This window comes from Pseudorasbora parva, chromosome 13 (genome assembly GCF_024679245.1).
Source record: "Pseudorasbora parva isolate DD20220531a chromosome 13, ASM2467924v1, whole genome shotgun sequence".
Lineage (NCBI taxonomy): Eukaryota > Metazoa > Chordata > Actinopteri > Cypriniformes > Gobionidae > Pseudorasbora > Pseudorasbora parva.
The window spans coordinates 1488630-1505526 of record NC_090184.1 but is presented as its reverse complement, the minus strand read 5'-3'; the positions used below and the strand labels follow the sequence as shown (position 1 = coordinate 1505526).

At 43.0% G+C, this 16897-nt stretch overlaps 1 protein-coding gene across 2 annotated transcripts in view; it reads right to left on the bottom strand.

Annotated features, from left to right (window-relative positions):
* Positions 1–14645, bottom strand: part of mmp23ba (matrix metallopeptidase 23ba) — a 35840-nt gene extending 21195 nt beyond the window's left edge. Inside the window, exon 1 of one of the 2 annotated variants that reach the window (XM_067412908.1) lies at positions 14344–14645. In XM_067412908.1, the coding sequence (XP_067269009.1) occupies positions 14344–14469 (126 nt within the window). In that variant the 5' untranslated portion in view covers positions 14470–14645. The remainder of the gene's footprint in view (positions 1–14343) is intronic. The other variant, XM_067412909.1, reaches the window with a different exon arrangement.
* Between the last annotated feature and the right edge of the window lie 2252 nt (positions 14646–16897).

Genomic DNA, 16897 nt, shown 5'->3' with positions numbered 1-16897 from the left:
GGATGCTTTTCTATACGGGCTCTTATGTCCTTTGCTGACTTTTACATTTCAATCTTCTGGAAAAGAGTCAAGTGTTGATAGCTTGCCAGAGCCTTTGAGTGTTTTAAAAGTAAAAGGCCGGCAGACTCCACTTGCAAACATTGATAAAGTCAAGACTAGTGGAGATGGAGACTATTTTGGTCCGAGAGGGCAGAGAGGACATTCCTGAACTGATCCGGATTGCCTTTATATGACATGATACGGTTTTCTAAGCTGCTATCTTGGCAATCAGGACTTCGATTTTTGTCCAGTGGAAAATGATTTAAAATGGAAAAAGGTATTTTGGACCCAAGATAAGCTGACAGAGTGGAACTCCCAAGTGGTAATGTTTTGGGGCAATCAGCTTGCCGTCCAGTTTAATAATACCAAATGTCTTCAGCTGCCCTTGATCTGGTGATGTTAAGGAGTTTGAGACTCCAGTAGGGTCTCTTCGCAAGTTTTTCGAGTTAGTGCATCTATAAGCCAGCCAATGCAGAGAACATTCAGGAGTAACGCTTAGACAACATTCAAGAGAAAAGCTCAGAGAACATTCAAGAGTAACGCTCAGAGAACATTCAAGAGTAATGCTTAGAAAACATTCAAGAGTAACGCTCAGAGAACATTTAAGAGAAATGCTCAGAGAACATTCAGGAGTAACGCTAAGAGAACATTCAGGAGTAATGCTCAGAGAACATTCAAGAGTAACGCTCAGAGAACATTCAAGAGTAACGCTCAGAGAACATTCAAGAGTAATGCTCAGAGAACATTCAAGAGTAATGCTCAGAGAACATTCAAGAGTAACGCTCAGAGAACATTCAAGAGTAATGCTTAGAGAACATTCAAGAGTAACGCTCAGAGAACATTCAAGAGTAACGCTCAGAGAACATTCAAGAGTAATGCTCAGAGAACATTCAAGAGTAACGCTCAGAGAACATTCAAGAGTAACGCTCAGAGAACATTCAAGAGTAACGCTTAGAGAACATTCAAGAGTAACGCTCAGAGAACATTCAAGAGTAATGCTCAGAGAACATTCAAGAGTAATGCTCAGAGAACATTCAAGAGTAATGCTCAGAGAACATTCAAGAGTAATGCTCAGAGAACATTCAAGAGTAACGCTCAGAGAACATTCAAGAGTAATGCTCAGAGAACATTCAAGAGTAACGCTCAGAGAACATTCAAGAGTAATGCTCAGAGAACATTCAAGAGTAATGCTCAGAGAACATTCAAGAGTAACGCTCAGAGAACATTCAAGAGTAACGCTTAGAGAACATTCAAGAGTAACGCTCAGAGAACATTCAAGAGTAACGCTCAGAGAACATTCAAGAGTAACGCTCAGAGAACATTCAAGAGTAATGCTCAGAGAACATTCAAGAGTAATGCTCAGAGAACATTCAAGAGTAACGCTCAGAGAACATTCAAGAGTAACGCTCAGAGAACATTCAGGAGTAACGCTCAGAGAACATTCAAGAGTAACGCTCAGAGAACATTCAAGAGTAACGCTCAGAGAACATTCAAGAGTAACGCTCAGAGAACATTCAAGAGTAACACTCAGAGAACATTCAAGAGTAACGCTCAGAGAACATTCAAGAGTAACGCTCAGAGAACATTTAAGAGAAATGCTCAGAGAACATTCAGGAGTAACGCTAAGAGAACATTCAGGAGTAACGCTCAGAGAACATTCAAGAGTAACGCTCAGAGAACATTCAAGAGTAACGCTCAGAGAACATTCAAGAGTAACGCTCAGAGAACATTCAAGAGTAATGCTCAGAGAACATTCAAGAGTAATGCTCAGAGAACATTTAAATGTGCTGTTCCAATAATTTTTGAAGCATGGGCGTCGGAATCACCTACTTTTCAAGACCAATGATATTGGACCCACTTTTATAATATCTAATTAAGCACGTCTGTTCACTTACCCCAAACTGATAAATGCTTCCAAAAATATTAAACACACTTTAGATGCTTTATTTCCCCTTTTTTAATATATTCTACCTTTTTATTGAAAATAAATGCCTATCTGATCTGATATGTAATGGGAAAAGGGAGTAGAGCGACTTCGGCAAAAGGCGGATTCGAGTCTTGGCTTGATTTGCATCAAAACTTTCCTCCATGTGTTTTACCCAGTAATAATTCAGTGTCTTATTATGATCAGATCATATTATGGAGGATTTAGACAAACAATACCTAAAAATTGGTGGAAATGCTATCAATTGTCCATCCCCAAATGTACAGATTTACAGTGAGACATGATGTGAAGCCTCATTATTTGCCCAGGTCTGAGGTTTGCTGCTGCTTGCCAATGTCAAAGTCAACAGGAATTTTGTTCGGCTATCTGCAACTGGCCATTGTGAAACCTTCAGTCCAACTGGAACCTATTGGTATGATTGCAACAGTTTCAAACTCATTTATCCTTTCAGCTCCTCTGTTTGACTGGCGATAACACCTTGACGTGAGGCCAAGACTGACATTTAGGAGCTTACATAAAGTCTGCTACACTCTGGATGGAAACTTGGTAATCGTTCATGGAGAATAATGCTTTAGACAATCAGACTGTGATGGCAAAGAGGACCTTTTTATTTTGGCATGTCTGCAATGAAATCCACAGGAGTGTTTTACCGACCACCATTGTGTCTCATGATCGCCAGCACTTCAAGAAATGATTATTAAGTTTGGTTGCATTGACTGGGCTGGTCTGCAGATGTACTTGGACAAACACTTGTGGGCAATCAGGGGAAGAACTGAAATCAAATCTTTGAATCATATTCAAACCCTTTGCAAGTAAACAAAAAGAGGATGAACGTTTCGGAACAAGATTGGTCCAGGCTGGTTAGAACTGGTTCAGCAATGCCGGATTTTTCAGCAGATTTGAATAATTTATAATAATGCCACCCTGGAAAAACTCTCAGATCATTGTATTTTCTTAGAATGGCTGGATGCTTCTCAACACTCTCAGAGTCATATACAAATACAACATTGTTAATCATATCCATGCAATGTCGTTAGACACAGGAACAGAAAAAGGATCAATCTTCCAGCTGGATGGAAGGCCAGGAGGTAGTAGGTTGATCCAAGTGTCTTGGGGAATAGTTTGGCTTCTTTCCTGTTCATATTTCTGCTACTCTCGAAGAATGATAACATTTTTCTTTCTTTGTAGCACCACACCGCGCAGCAATACATGACAAGACACTGTGACCTACATTTCAAAAGCTCCAGCTCCATCTAGGATATAACAGCTCACTGGAATAAAGGGGCTTTTAATGGGAAACCCGACAGGACAACAAAAGCATGCAATGCACAAGAGAGTGACCGGCTCAACCTACAAAGCATCATTTAAAGGGATAGTTCACTTTAAAATGAAAATTCTGTCATCCTTTACTCCCCCTCAAGTTGTTTCAAACCTGTGTGAGTTTCTTTCTTCAGCTGAACACAAGGGAAGATATTTTAAAGAATGTCAGTAACCAAACAGTTAACTGGAGCCATTGACTTCCATAGAGAAAAAAAATACTATAGAAGTCAATGGCTCCAGTTAACTGTTTGGTTACTGACATTCTTCAAAATATCTTCAGCCGAAGAAAGAAATTCATACAGGTTTGAAACAACTTGAGGGTGAGTAAAGGATGACAGAATTTTCATTTTAAAGTGAACTATCCCTTTAATCCCTCTCCGTTCATGGCATTAGTTCGGTCTTGTTAAAGCCTCCTTCTGAACACAATCCTCCAGAGCATTCTCGTTTCTTCCATGACAAAGACAATCTAGTATCTTCCCAGCCCCTTTCACACTGCGATTCCGGCAAATACACGGACAATGCGACCCGGCATTTGTTCCTGGGCCGCTAGATTTGGTCCATTCACACTGCCAGCGAAATACCGTAAAATGTGCGCTTTCACACACAACCCGTAACGGTCCCGGGTCGAGTCGACACGTGACATCCGGATGTGATGTATAACGGCGAGCGATCTCCGCTTCAGCGCGGATAGTAAGGAGCTCCGTGGTCTCGACTTGTGTCCAGTTTGCGCTCATTTCTGCTTGTTTAATTTTAGTTTCTTTTGTATCCGAACACTCTCTGCGTTTAAAACACCGACAAGCTCTTCTGGCACTGCAGGGTTGTGTTACTGAAAAAAAAACAAGCTCTAGGAGTCGCACGATAACTACGCACACGTTGCGGCATTAGTTTCAGCTTTTGTTCACACAGCGCTCGTCCCGGGTCGAATACCGCAATATTACTAGAGCCCTGACCCGGGTCGAATTCGGTAATCAATCCCGGGACGTGGTTGCTTTCACACAGAAGGCGACCCGGCAATGCTCCGGGAATATTGCAGGTCCGACGTGCAGTGTGAAAGGGGCTTTATAGTGACCGAATGATCAAACACTTTCCAAAACTGTCATATAACTCGGAAGAGAAGCAACTACTCTTACCTACTCTTCTATTGCCTCTTACAGATTTCTTAAAAGCCCGGATGTACTCCAAGCGAAATCAAAGAACAAACTGGTGACGACATTTTGACAAATTCAGGCCAAAAGTAAGTTTGTTTCGGGACTTTCTGTAAAAGTTTGTTTTGGCAGGAGAACACCTTCGAGCTCTCATTAGTCTGTGTGGTTATGATGTATTGGCATCGGCAGACTGACCAGGAGAAATTAACCGAATTTAAAGAAGGCGGAGCCTCTGAGCCACACGGTCAGTCTGCCGATGCCAAACGTGAGTGAAAAAATGGACACAAAAGCTACGTTTAAATGGACACTTTTTGCTTCAGTCTGAATGAATTCACTCCAATTGATGAATCTAAGAACGGAAGAACGAAACAGAAGTTGACTGTGATTATATCAGGGCTTTAACTGTTGATCATGAGTAGGTTTAACCAGCGGAGGGTTTACTATTTTAATCAAAGTAAGGACATGATGGAACTCTAGTGTAAAAACACACCTGTCAAAGAAAACGTGCTGGTCAACATGCCTGGTAATGATAAAGTTTACCAGACAAAATATAATCTAATTTTTGTGTTTATTATGCAGATGTTTTTATTATTATTATCATTTAGTTTGCAGATGTTGAGCTACATATAGGCTAATTATCAGGCTGTACGATATAGGCCTAGTAAACATTCCTGGATTCATCAGAAGTCATATTTTTAGACTTCTCTTGGTTTTAGCTTGAGTAAAAGTCAAACATTTACGCCCCATTTACACTGCTGAGTAAGTAAAGTAAAACGGCGCGATATGCAATGGACATAATAGATGCAGATGAAATTAGAGGTCGACCGATTCATCAGATGTGCCGATTAATCGGTGCCGATAGCTGATTGGTGGAACAATCGGTTATCGGCAAAAATCAATACCGATAGTTTTTCCGGTTTGCGTCCGTTGCGGGAGCGGCTGAGAAGGCTGCTGTCATTACACAGTAGCCTACGAGAGCTCTGAGAAGGGTCTGCTGGCATTATATAGCGCGAGAGCGGCCTCTAGAGGACAAATGAAAAACTATCACTGATTGTTTACATACACGTGAGGACACGTGAGGCTGCGCGCTGCACAGCTACATCTGACGCGCGTTTAAAACACCAACAGAGAAACGGTATGAATACAGAACACTTCAGTACATGTTGCCAAATCATTATAAAGTCATTGATTTGTTGACTAGATGCTTTAGCAGGGGATGAACAGCAGTATATGTACTTTGTCGTCGAGGCTGACAGGACGCTAATATTAGCAGCAACGGTTACCTCAAGCATTTAAAACGATGTAACTGAGAAACTTTTTTTGATGTGAGAAACTGTATCATGCATCCGACAGAAATATAAACGCATTAGACGCCAATACATGTGTTGTTATTTTGATAAGAAAACCGTTGTGTTCTAAAAAAGCGAAATGTTTGGATTTACATGAAATGATAACACTTAATATAATACAATAATATTCAATTTGTAACATTAAGTAAGGTTAATAAATGCTGTAGAATATTATTCATTGTTAGTTTTATCTGTTAACCTTTTTATGCACTATGAACTAACATGAATGATTAAGGTAGAATTGTATTGCTCGAATATTAATACATGCTGTAAAATGTGCATTACATAACGCATTTAGTTCATCTAAGCTAAATAAATACATCATTGTTAACACATGGGATTTGCAGTCTGTTACCTGACATTTACACACATGTTTCTAGGTTATAGCTAAAGAAACATTTATTTGTAATATTTTAATGTTTTAGTTATTTTCTGTAAAATTTTGTTTCTGTTAGAACTTCTCATTTTAATGTTCTCATATTTACATATGAAATTTAACACATTTTCATGGTTCAGTACTTTTTTTTATTTCTTGTAATAAAGCTCAGCACTGCTTTTTTACATGTTATTTTATGTATTATTATTATATTTTAATCTAGTATCTTTTTAAAAACTTTAAAAACCGATTAATCGGTTATCGGCAGGTGAGGTCCAACCTAGCTATCGGTAAAATCCACTATCGGTCGACCTCTAGATGAAATGATTATTCAATGGTCAAGGTCACTTTGTTTATACAGCGCATTTACAACAACCACTAGGCTGACCAAAGTGCTTTACAAAATAGCCAGATAAAAAATAAAAAAATAAAAAAAGTTAAAAAGACGGAAAAGGCTATATCAAACTCAAAGAATGAAATAGCAAGACAAAGACAAAGCGGTAATAGAATCAAAATGTTAAATGTTTTTGATAAAATAAAAAATCAATGTCTGATCTTTAAAGGTCAGCAAAACATTGCCTTCGTCTTCCATCGCGCCATTATGTGATCGCAGTTCGTGTCCACCTGAGTTGGCGTCATTCGCCTCCGTCCCTTTTTCAATGACGTACGCAGACGCAAATGCACGTATCCAAATCATATCGGCTTCATTGCCACATATGAGCGATCTAATGATATCGGAATTCATGCGTTTTGTTCCTGCTTACACGTTCACATGTCATATCCGTTCTGTGCCACATGAGAGGGAAAATCAGAATCGCCTCACTTGAACCATGCAGTGTAAATGGGGTCTTAGATTGTCTTTTTGCAAAATATTTTGTAACTGAATGAACAAAAATCAGCACCCCATAAAGCACACTTACATGAGGAACTCATCCATTGTTTCAACAAAAATATCAGCAAAAACTCTAGACTAAATATATTTTTCATTAAGATTTATTAAGGCAGTGCAAATATCCAAGTCGCCGTTGAAACTAGTCTGGGTGAAAACTCTTGGACAAGAAGTAATGCAAGAGTTAAAATCCAAGAGGCAGTCGAGGGGTCAGTAACACACAGGTGAGTGATCCGTCCTGACAGAAGCAAATGCATAACATCCTTGCCAATCCAAATATTTCAGCCCTATCCCCAAGGATGGACGAAAGATTGATTACGTGACTGCTACAGATGTAGCATACCTTCTTCTACAATCAATATTGCACAAAAGTTTAAGAAGAGCCAAGACTGCATGAGGTCAGTGACATCTATCTGGGGCTGTTCTCACATCATGTCTGAGCTATTTAGATCACGTGCGAGCACAGGACTGTTCTGTCTTTAAGTGTTTGTGCACATTACATATAAATGCCTAAAATTACACTTTAAAGTTGGGATGAAACGGAAATAGAGACAGATCTTTCCCATTTTATAACCGGACATCCAAACGAGGGAGGGACTTTCTGTGCATCAGATTTTGATTGGATGTTGAGATGTGGGCGTGGCACTCCAAAAAATGCAAATGAGCGTGAGCTTGCAGGGGTTGGGCTTAAGAACACTAAATGATTGGAGAATCTTGCATTTGAAAATGAAACATTCTTCGATGAATTGTTCATAATAAGATCTATAACATGCATTTCGAAAATAGGTGATTTTTTCATGTCATGCCAACTTCAAAATAATATAATAATGCACAGATCAGGCATAACATTGTGACCATTGACCGGTGAAGTGAATAGCATTGATGATCTCTTCATCTCCTGTTAGTGGGTGGGATATATTAGGCAGCAAGTGAACATTTAGTCCTCAGAGTTGATGTGTGTGAAGCAGGAGAAATGGGCAAGCGTAAGGATTTGAGCGAGTTTGGCCAGATTGTGACGGCTAGACGACTGGGTCAGAGCATCTCCAAAACTGCAGCTCTTGTGGGCTGTTCCCGGTCTGCAGTGGTCAGTATCTATCAAAAGTGCTCCAAGAGGACCAGTGGAGAACCGGCCACAGGGTCATGGGCGGCCAAGGCTCATTGATGACCGTGGGGAGCGAAGGCTGGCCCGTGGGGTCCGATCAAACAGACCAGCTACTGGAGCTCAAACTGCTCCAGAAGTTAATGCTGGTTCTGATAGAAAGCTGTCAGAATACACAGAGCAGCTCAGTTTGAGGCGTATGGACCAGTCAGGGTGACCTCTGACCCCTGACCCCGCCGAAAGCACCAACAGTGGCACGTGAGCATCAGAACTGGACCACGGAGCAATGGAAGAAGGTGGCCTGGTCTGAGGAATCACGTGTTCTTCTACATCACGTGGATGGCCGGGTGTGTGTGTGTGTGTGTGGCTTACCTGGGGAACACATGGCCCCAGGATGCACTATGGGAAGAAGGCGAGCCGGCGGAGGCAGTGTGATGCTTTGGCCAATGTTCTGCTGGGAAACCTTGGGTCCTCCATCCATGTGGATGTTACTTTGACACGCTCCACCTACCTAAGCATTGCTGAGACCATGTTCAGCCTATGATGGAAACGGTATTCTGGTGGCTGTGGCTCTTCCAGCAGGATAATGCTCCTGACACAAAGCACAAATGCTTCAGGAATGGTTTGAGGAGCACAACAACCAGTTTGAGGCGTCGACTCGGCCTCCAGATTCCCCAGATCTCAATCCAATCGAGCATCTGTGGGATGAGCTGAACAAACAAGTCCGATCCATGGAGGCCCCACCTCGCAACCTACAGGACTTAAAGGATCTGCTGCTTACATCTTGGTGCCAGATACCACAGCACACCTTCAGGGGTCTAGTGGAGTCCATCAGAGATGGGTCAGCAAAAGGGGGATCAGCACAATATTAGGTCATAATGTTATGCCTAATTACACCAATCAGACATAAGATTATGACCAAATATTGTGTTGTTATAATATAATCAATGTTTTATCAGCTGGTCCTCTTGAAAGGTCTCTTAAAAGCATGAAAAGGTTTCTTGTGGTGCCATCATCCAGTTATTGTTCTCATGATTTTACGTTTCTGCATCTCCAGTCTAATTACTCTCATGGCATTTACGGCTCAGCAGAAACGTGCCCATATTTCCAGAGCTACACTGGCCTCCAAGCATCCTGCCATTGTGATGAATGGCAATGATAATGGAAAGCTCTCTACAGGCCTCAGACCAGGTGGATGCACTCAAGCTAGGGAGCATTTTATTAAAACAAAAATTGGAAATGTCTGTGAGTGAAAGATGAGTTATTAAAGTCACCATTAAGTCAAAATTTACATTTTCTAAATAAAATTATTGCAGTATATGAATATATAGGGAACGATCAGCCAGTGCACTATATAGGGGATAGGGAATGATCAGACAGTGCTCTATATAGGGGATAGGGAACGATCAGACAGTGCTCTATATAGGGGATAGGGAACGATCAGACAGTGCTATATATAGGGGATAGGGAACGATCAGACAGTGCACTATATAGGGGATAGAGAACAATCAGACAGTGCACTATATAAGGGATAGGGAACGATCAGACAGTGCACTATATAGGGGATAGGGAACGATCAGACAGTGCTCTATATAGGGGATAGGGAACGATCAGACAGTGCTCTATATTGGGGATAGGGAACGATCAGACAGTGCTCTATATAGGGGATAGGGAATGATCAGACAGTGCTCTATATAGGGGATAGGGAACGATCAGACAGTGCTCTATATTGGGGATAGGGAACGATCAGACAGTGCTCTATATAGGGGATAGGGAATGATCAGACAGTGCACTATATAAGGGATAGGGAACGATCAGACAGTGCACTATATAGGGGATAGGGAACGATCAGACAGTGCTCTATATAGGGGATAGGGAACGATCAGACAGTGCACTATATAGGGGATAGGGAACGATCAGACAGTGCACTATATAGGGGATAGGGAACGATCAGACAGTGCTCTATATAGGGGATAGGGAACGATCAGACAGTGCACTATATAGGGGATAGGGAACGATCAGACAGTGCTCTATATAGGGGATAGGGAACGATCAGACAGTGCACTATATAGGGGATAGGGAACGATCAGACAGTGCTCTATATAGGGGATAGGGAACGATCAGACAGTGCACTATATAGGGGATAGAGAACAATCAGACAGTGCACTATATAGGGGATAGGGAACGATCAGACAGTGCACTATATAGGGGATAGGGAACGATCAGACAGTGCACTATATAGGGGATAGGGAACGATCAGACAGTGCACTATATAGGGGATAGGGAACGATCAGACAGTGCACTATATAGGGGATAGAGAACGATCAGACAGTGCGCTATATAGGGGATAGGGAACGATCAGACAGTGCTCTATATAGGGGATAGGGAACGATCAGACAGTGCTCTATATAGGGGATAGGGAACGATCAGACAGTGCACTACATAGGGGATAGGGAACGATCAGACAGTGCACTATATAGGGGATAGGGAACGATCAGACAGTGCACTACATAGGGGATAGGGAACGATCAGACAGTGCACTATATAGGGGATAGGGAACGATCAGACAGTGCACTACATAGGGGATAGGGAACGATCAGACAGTGCACTATATAGGGGATAGGGAACGATCAGACAGTGCACTATATAGGGGATAGGGAATGGTCAGACAGTGCACTATATAGGGGATAGGGGACGATCAGACAGTGCTCTATATAGGGGATAGGGAACGATCAGACAGTGCACTATATAGGGGATAGGGAACGATCAGACAGTGCACTATATAGGGGATAGGGAACGATCAGACAGTGCTCTATATAGGGGATAGGGAACGATCAGACAGTGCTCTATATAGGGGATAGGGAACGATCAGACAGTGCACTATATAGGGGATAGGGAACGATCAGACAGTGCTCTATATAGGGGATAGGGAACGATCAGACAGTGCACTATATAGGGGATAGGGAACGATCAGACAGTGCACTATATTGGGGATAGGGAACGATCAGCCAGTGCACTGTATAGGGGATAGGGAACGATCAGACAGTGAACTATATAGGGGATAGGGAACGATCAGACAGTGCACTATATAGGGGATAGGGAACGATCAGACAGTGCACTATATAGGGGATAGGGAACGATCAGACAGTGCACTACATAGGGGATAGGGAACGATCAGACAGTGCACTATATAGGGGATAGGGAACGATCAGACAGTGCACTACATAGGGGATAGGGAACGATCAGACAGTGCACTATATAGGGGATAGGGAACTATCAGACAGTGCACTACATAGGGGATAGGGAACGGTCAGACAGTGCACTATATAGGGGATAGGGGACGATCAGACAGTGCTCTATATAGGGGATAGGGAACGATCAGACAGTGCTCTATATAGGGGATAGAGAACGATCAGACAGTGCTCTATATAGGGGATAGGGAGCGATCAGACAGTGCTCTATATAGGGGATAGGGAACGGTCAGACAGTGCACTATATAGGCGATTGGGAACGATCAGACAGTAAACTATAGAGGGGAAAGGGAACGATCAGACAGTGCACTATATAGGGGATAGGGGACGATCAGACAGTGCTCTATATAGGGGATAGGGAACGGTCAGACAGTGCACTATATAGGGGATAGGGGACGATCAGACAGTGCTCTATATAGGGGATAGGGAACGATCAGACAGTGCTCTATATAGGGGATAGAGAATGGTCAGACAGTGCACTATATAGGGGATAGGGGACGATCAGACAGTGCTCTATATAGGGGATAGGGAACGATCAGACAGTGCTCTATATAGGGGATGGGGAACGATCAGACAGTGCACTATATAGGGGATAGGGAACGATCCGACAGTGCTCTATATAGGAGATAGGGAACAATCAGACAGTGCACTATATAGGGGATAGAGAACGATCAGACAGTGCTCTATATAGGGGATAGAAAACGATCAGACAGTGCTCTATATAGGAGATAGGGAACAATCAGACAGTGCACTATATAGGGGATAGAGAACGATCAGACAGTGCTCTATATAGGGGATAAAGAACGATCAGACAGTGCTCTATATAGGGGATAGGGAACGATCAGACCGTGCTCTATATAGGCGATTGGGAACGATCAGACAGTGCACTCTATAGGGGATAGGGAACGATCAGACAGTGCACTCTATAGGGGATTGGGAACGATCAGACAGTGCTCTATATAGGGGATAGGGAACAATCAGACAGTGCTCTATATAGGGGATAGGGAACGATCAGACAGTGCACTATATAGGGGATAGGGAATGATCAGACAGTGCACTATATAGGGGATAGGGAACGATCAGACAGTGCTCTATATAGGGGATAGGTAACGATCAGACAGTGCTCTATATAGGGGATGGGGAACGATCAGACAGTGCACTATATAGGGGATAGGGAACGATCCGACAGTGCTCTATATAGGAGATAGGGAACAATCAGACAGTGCACTATATAGGGGATAGAGAACGATCAGACAGTGCTCTATATAGGGGATAGAAAACGATCAGACAGTGCTCTATATAGGAGATAGGGAACAATCAGACAGTGCACTATATAGGGGATAGAGAACGATCAGACAGTGCTCTATATAGGGGATAAAGAACGATCAGACAGTGCTCTATATAGGGGATAGGGAACGATCAGACCGTGCTCTATATAGGCGATTGGGAACGATCAGACAGTGCACTCTATAGGGGATAGGGAACGATCAGACAGTGCACTCTATAGGGGATTGGGAACGATCAGACAGTGCTCTATATAGGGGATAGGGAACAATCAGACAGTGCTCTATATAGGGGATAGGGAACGATCAGACAGTGCACTATATAGGGGATAGGGAATGATCAGACAGTGCACTATATAGGGGATAGGGAACGATCAGACAGTGCTCTATATAGGGGATAGGTAACGATCAGACAGTGCACTATATAGGGGATAGGGAACGATCAGACAGTGCTCTATATAGGGGATGGGGAACGATCAGACCATGCTCTATATAGGCGATTGGGAACGATCAGACAGTGCACTCTATAGGGGATAGGGAACGATCAGACAGTGCTCTATATAGGGGATGGGGAACGATCAGACAGTGCTCTATATAGGGGATGGGGAACGATCAGACAGTGCTCTATATAGGCGATTGGGAACGATCAGACAGTGCACTCTATAGGGGATAGGGAACGATCAGACAGTGCACTATATAGGGGATAGGGAACGATCAGCCAGTGCACTATATAGGGGATAGGGAATGATCAGACAGTGCTCTATATAGGGGATAGGGAACGATCAGACAGTGCACTATATAGGGGATAGGGAATGATCAGCCAGTGCACTATATAGGGGATAGGGAACGATCAGACAGTGCTCTATATAGGGGATAGGGAACGATCAGACAGTGCACTATATTGGGGAACAATAGCAAACCACAACCATCCAATCAATTCCCCATAGACAAAATTAAGCCTCACCCTACATTTGTTCTTGTTCTTTTCACTCATATGCATGGAACAATAGGAAAGAAAAGAGCTTAATCCTTTTCATACTGATTTTAATATTCTGTTTCTTGGAAGAAAATATAGAGTAGATTTTAATATGTTAAATGTGTGGTTTTTAAAAAAAGAGTATATTAGGATAGGATCCTTCAAAGTGAACAAATTTAAAAGCCCATAATGCAAAAATAGTATAAATGCCAAAGGAACATCCTTCAAAAATTTCAGTGTGTAAAAGTAGATGTGAACAAAAAAGAAAAGAAAAGCACAGGCATTAAATGTAGTACAAAACACATAAAAAAAGAATGAAAATGCAGATTAAATGTCATCACTGCTGCTGTTTTTATGTGCGGATGCGCCAGACAGACGTCGTTGCGTCTCGTCTCGTCATGAGCGTTGCGTTTTAAGGACGACGCGTCAAGTTAAAAGCAGTTCGCCGCGTCTCAGATCCCCCGCGTTGCGTTCTGTTCCATTCCGTCGCGCTTTTATGAACGCGTCCTGTGTGAACGACCCCTTACGACTTCTAGTTGTATAACTCGATCGTATCAATGGATATCACATCACGCGTGACGCCCTCGAGCCGCTTTGACGCGTGTCTAGAGTTATGCAAGGGAAAAGAGCACCGCTGAAATATTCGTCCTGATGAAAAACTAATGCCATACCTCAAACCTCCGGGCAGGCAAAGCCGTGACTTCATGCATCAAGAGCCCGAAGCCCGCCATCGCGAGCAGAAGAAGCCCTCCGAAGTATCCCGCTCTCCGCAGACTGCCAGAAACTTCACGCACCATCTTTGCGACGTCGCCGTCCAAATATTTGCCCGTAACAAAGACGTATCAAACCTCACCATTTATTTCCCGTGGGTTATTTGGCTTGCCATTGGGCGCTTGACAGATGCAGCTTCTGCTCAGGCTCTCCTCAGTGACTGAGCTCAGATGAAGAGCACTGACTGCAGCTGCACACATTGTAATGCAATCAATGCAGCTTTTACCACACTTGCTGTTTCATTGTCATTTTTGGAGGATTAATCATCTTTCAAAAGACATCTGCTTTTGATTTTGCCTCCTAAAGGCATCTTCCTTGCGCTAAAAGTCCCAATGAAATCAAAATTGATGTTTTTTGGCTTTTAGTATGAACATGATAGCCTATAATAAGCTAGTGTGTTCCAAAACAATGACAAAATTTACATTTAGAAGATCTTGCATTAAAACTTAGTCTCACTCCTGCCATTATGGATCAATGATTTAGATGACATCACTCAGCACTTCAGTTTTTCTTCATATTTTCTGTCCAATCAAATGCTCCCTAGAAGCTGAAGCCCGGCCCCCTACATTATAAACAAACCCTGAAGCTGCGCTGAAATAGAGAACGATTCAGATAGTGCACTATATAGGGGATAGGGAACAATCAGACAGTGCCCTATATAGGGGATAGGGAACGATCAGACAGTGCACTATAAAGGGGATAGGGAACGATCAGACAGTGCTCTATATAGGGGATAGGGAACGATCAGACAGTGCACTATATAGGGGATGGGGAACGATCAGACAGTGCACTATATAGGGGATGGGGAACGATCAGACAGTGCACTATATAGGGGATGGGGAACGATCAGACAGTGCTCTATATAGGGGATAGGGAACGATCAGACAGTGCATTATATAGGGGATAGAGAACGATCAGACAGTGCTCTATATAGGGGATAGGAAACGATCAGACAGTGCTCTATATAGGGGATAAGGAATGATCAGACAGTGCACTATATAGGGGATAGAGAACGATCAGACAGTGCTCTATATAGGGGATAGGGAATGATCAGACAGTGCACTATATAGGGGATAGGGAATGATCAGACAGTGCTCTATATAGGGGATGGTGAACGATCAGACAGTGCACTATATAGGGGATGGGGAACGATCAGACAGTGCTCTATATAAGGGATGCGGAACGATCAGACAGTGCTCTATATAGGGGATGGGGAACGATCAGACCGTGCTCTATATAGGGGATAGGGAACGATCAGACAGTGCTCTATATAGGGGATAGGGGACGATCAGACAGTGCACTATATAGGGGATAGGCAACGATCAGACAGTGCACTATATAGGGGATAGGGAATGATCAGACAGTGCTCTATATAGGGGATAGGGAACGATCAGACAGTGCTCTATATAGGGGATAGGGAATGATCAGACAGTGCTCGATATAGGGGATAGAGAATGATCAGACAGTGCTCTATATAGGGGATGGGGAACGATCAGACAGGGCACTATATAGGGGATGGGGAACGATCAGACAGTGCTCTATATAGGGGATGGGGAACAATCAGACAGTGCACTATATAGGGGATAGGGAACGATCAGACAGTGCACTATAAAGGGGATAGGGAACGATCAGACAGTGCTCTATATAGGGGATAGGGAACGATCAGACAGTGCACTATATAGGGGATGGGGAACGATCAGACAGTGCACTATATAGGGGATGGGGAACGATCAGACAGTGCACTATATAGGGGATGGGGAACGATCAGACAGTGCTCTATATAGGGGATAGGGAACGATCAGACAGTGCATTATATAGGGGATAGAGAACGATCAGACAGTGCTCTATATAGGGGATAGGGAATGATCAGACAGTGCACTATATAGGGGATAGGGAACGACCAGACAGTGCTCTATATAGGGGATGGTGAACGATCAGACAGTGCACTATATAGGGGATGGGGAACGATCAGACAGTGCTCTATATAGGGGATGGGGAACGATCAGACAGTGCTCTATATAGGGGATAGGGAACGATCAGACAGTGCTCTATATAGGGGATAGGGAATGATCAGACAGTGCTCTATATAGGGGATGGGGAACGATCAGACAGTGCACTATATAGGGGATAGGGAACGATCAGACAGTGCTCTATATAGGGGATAGGGAACGATCAGACAGTGCACTATATAGGGGATAGGGAACGATCAGACAGTGCTCTATATAGGGGATAGGGAACGATCAGACAGTGCACTATATAGGGGATAGGGAACGATCAGACAGTGCTCTATATAGGGGATAGGGAATGATCAGACAGTGCTCTATATAGGGGATGGGGAACGATCAGACAGTGCACTATATAGGGGATAGGGAACGATCAGACAGTGCTCTATATAGGGGATAGGGAACGATCAGACAGTGCACTATATAGGGGATAGGGAACGATCAGACAGTG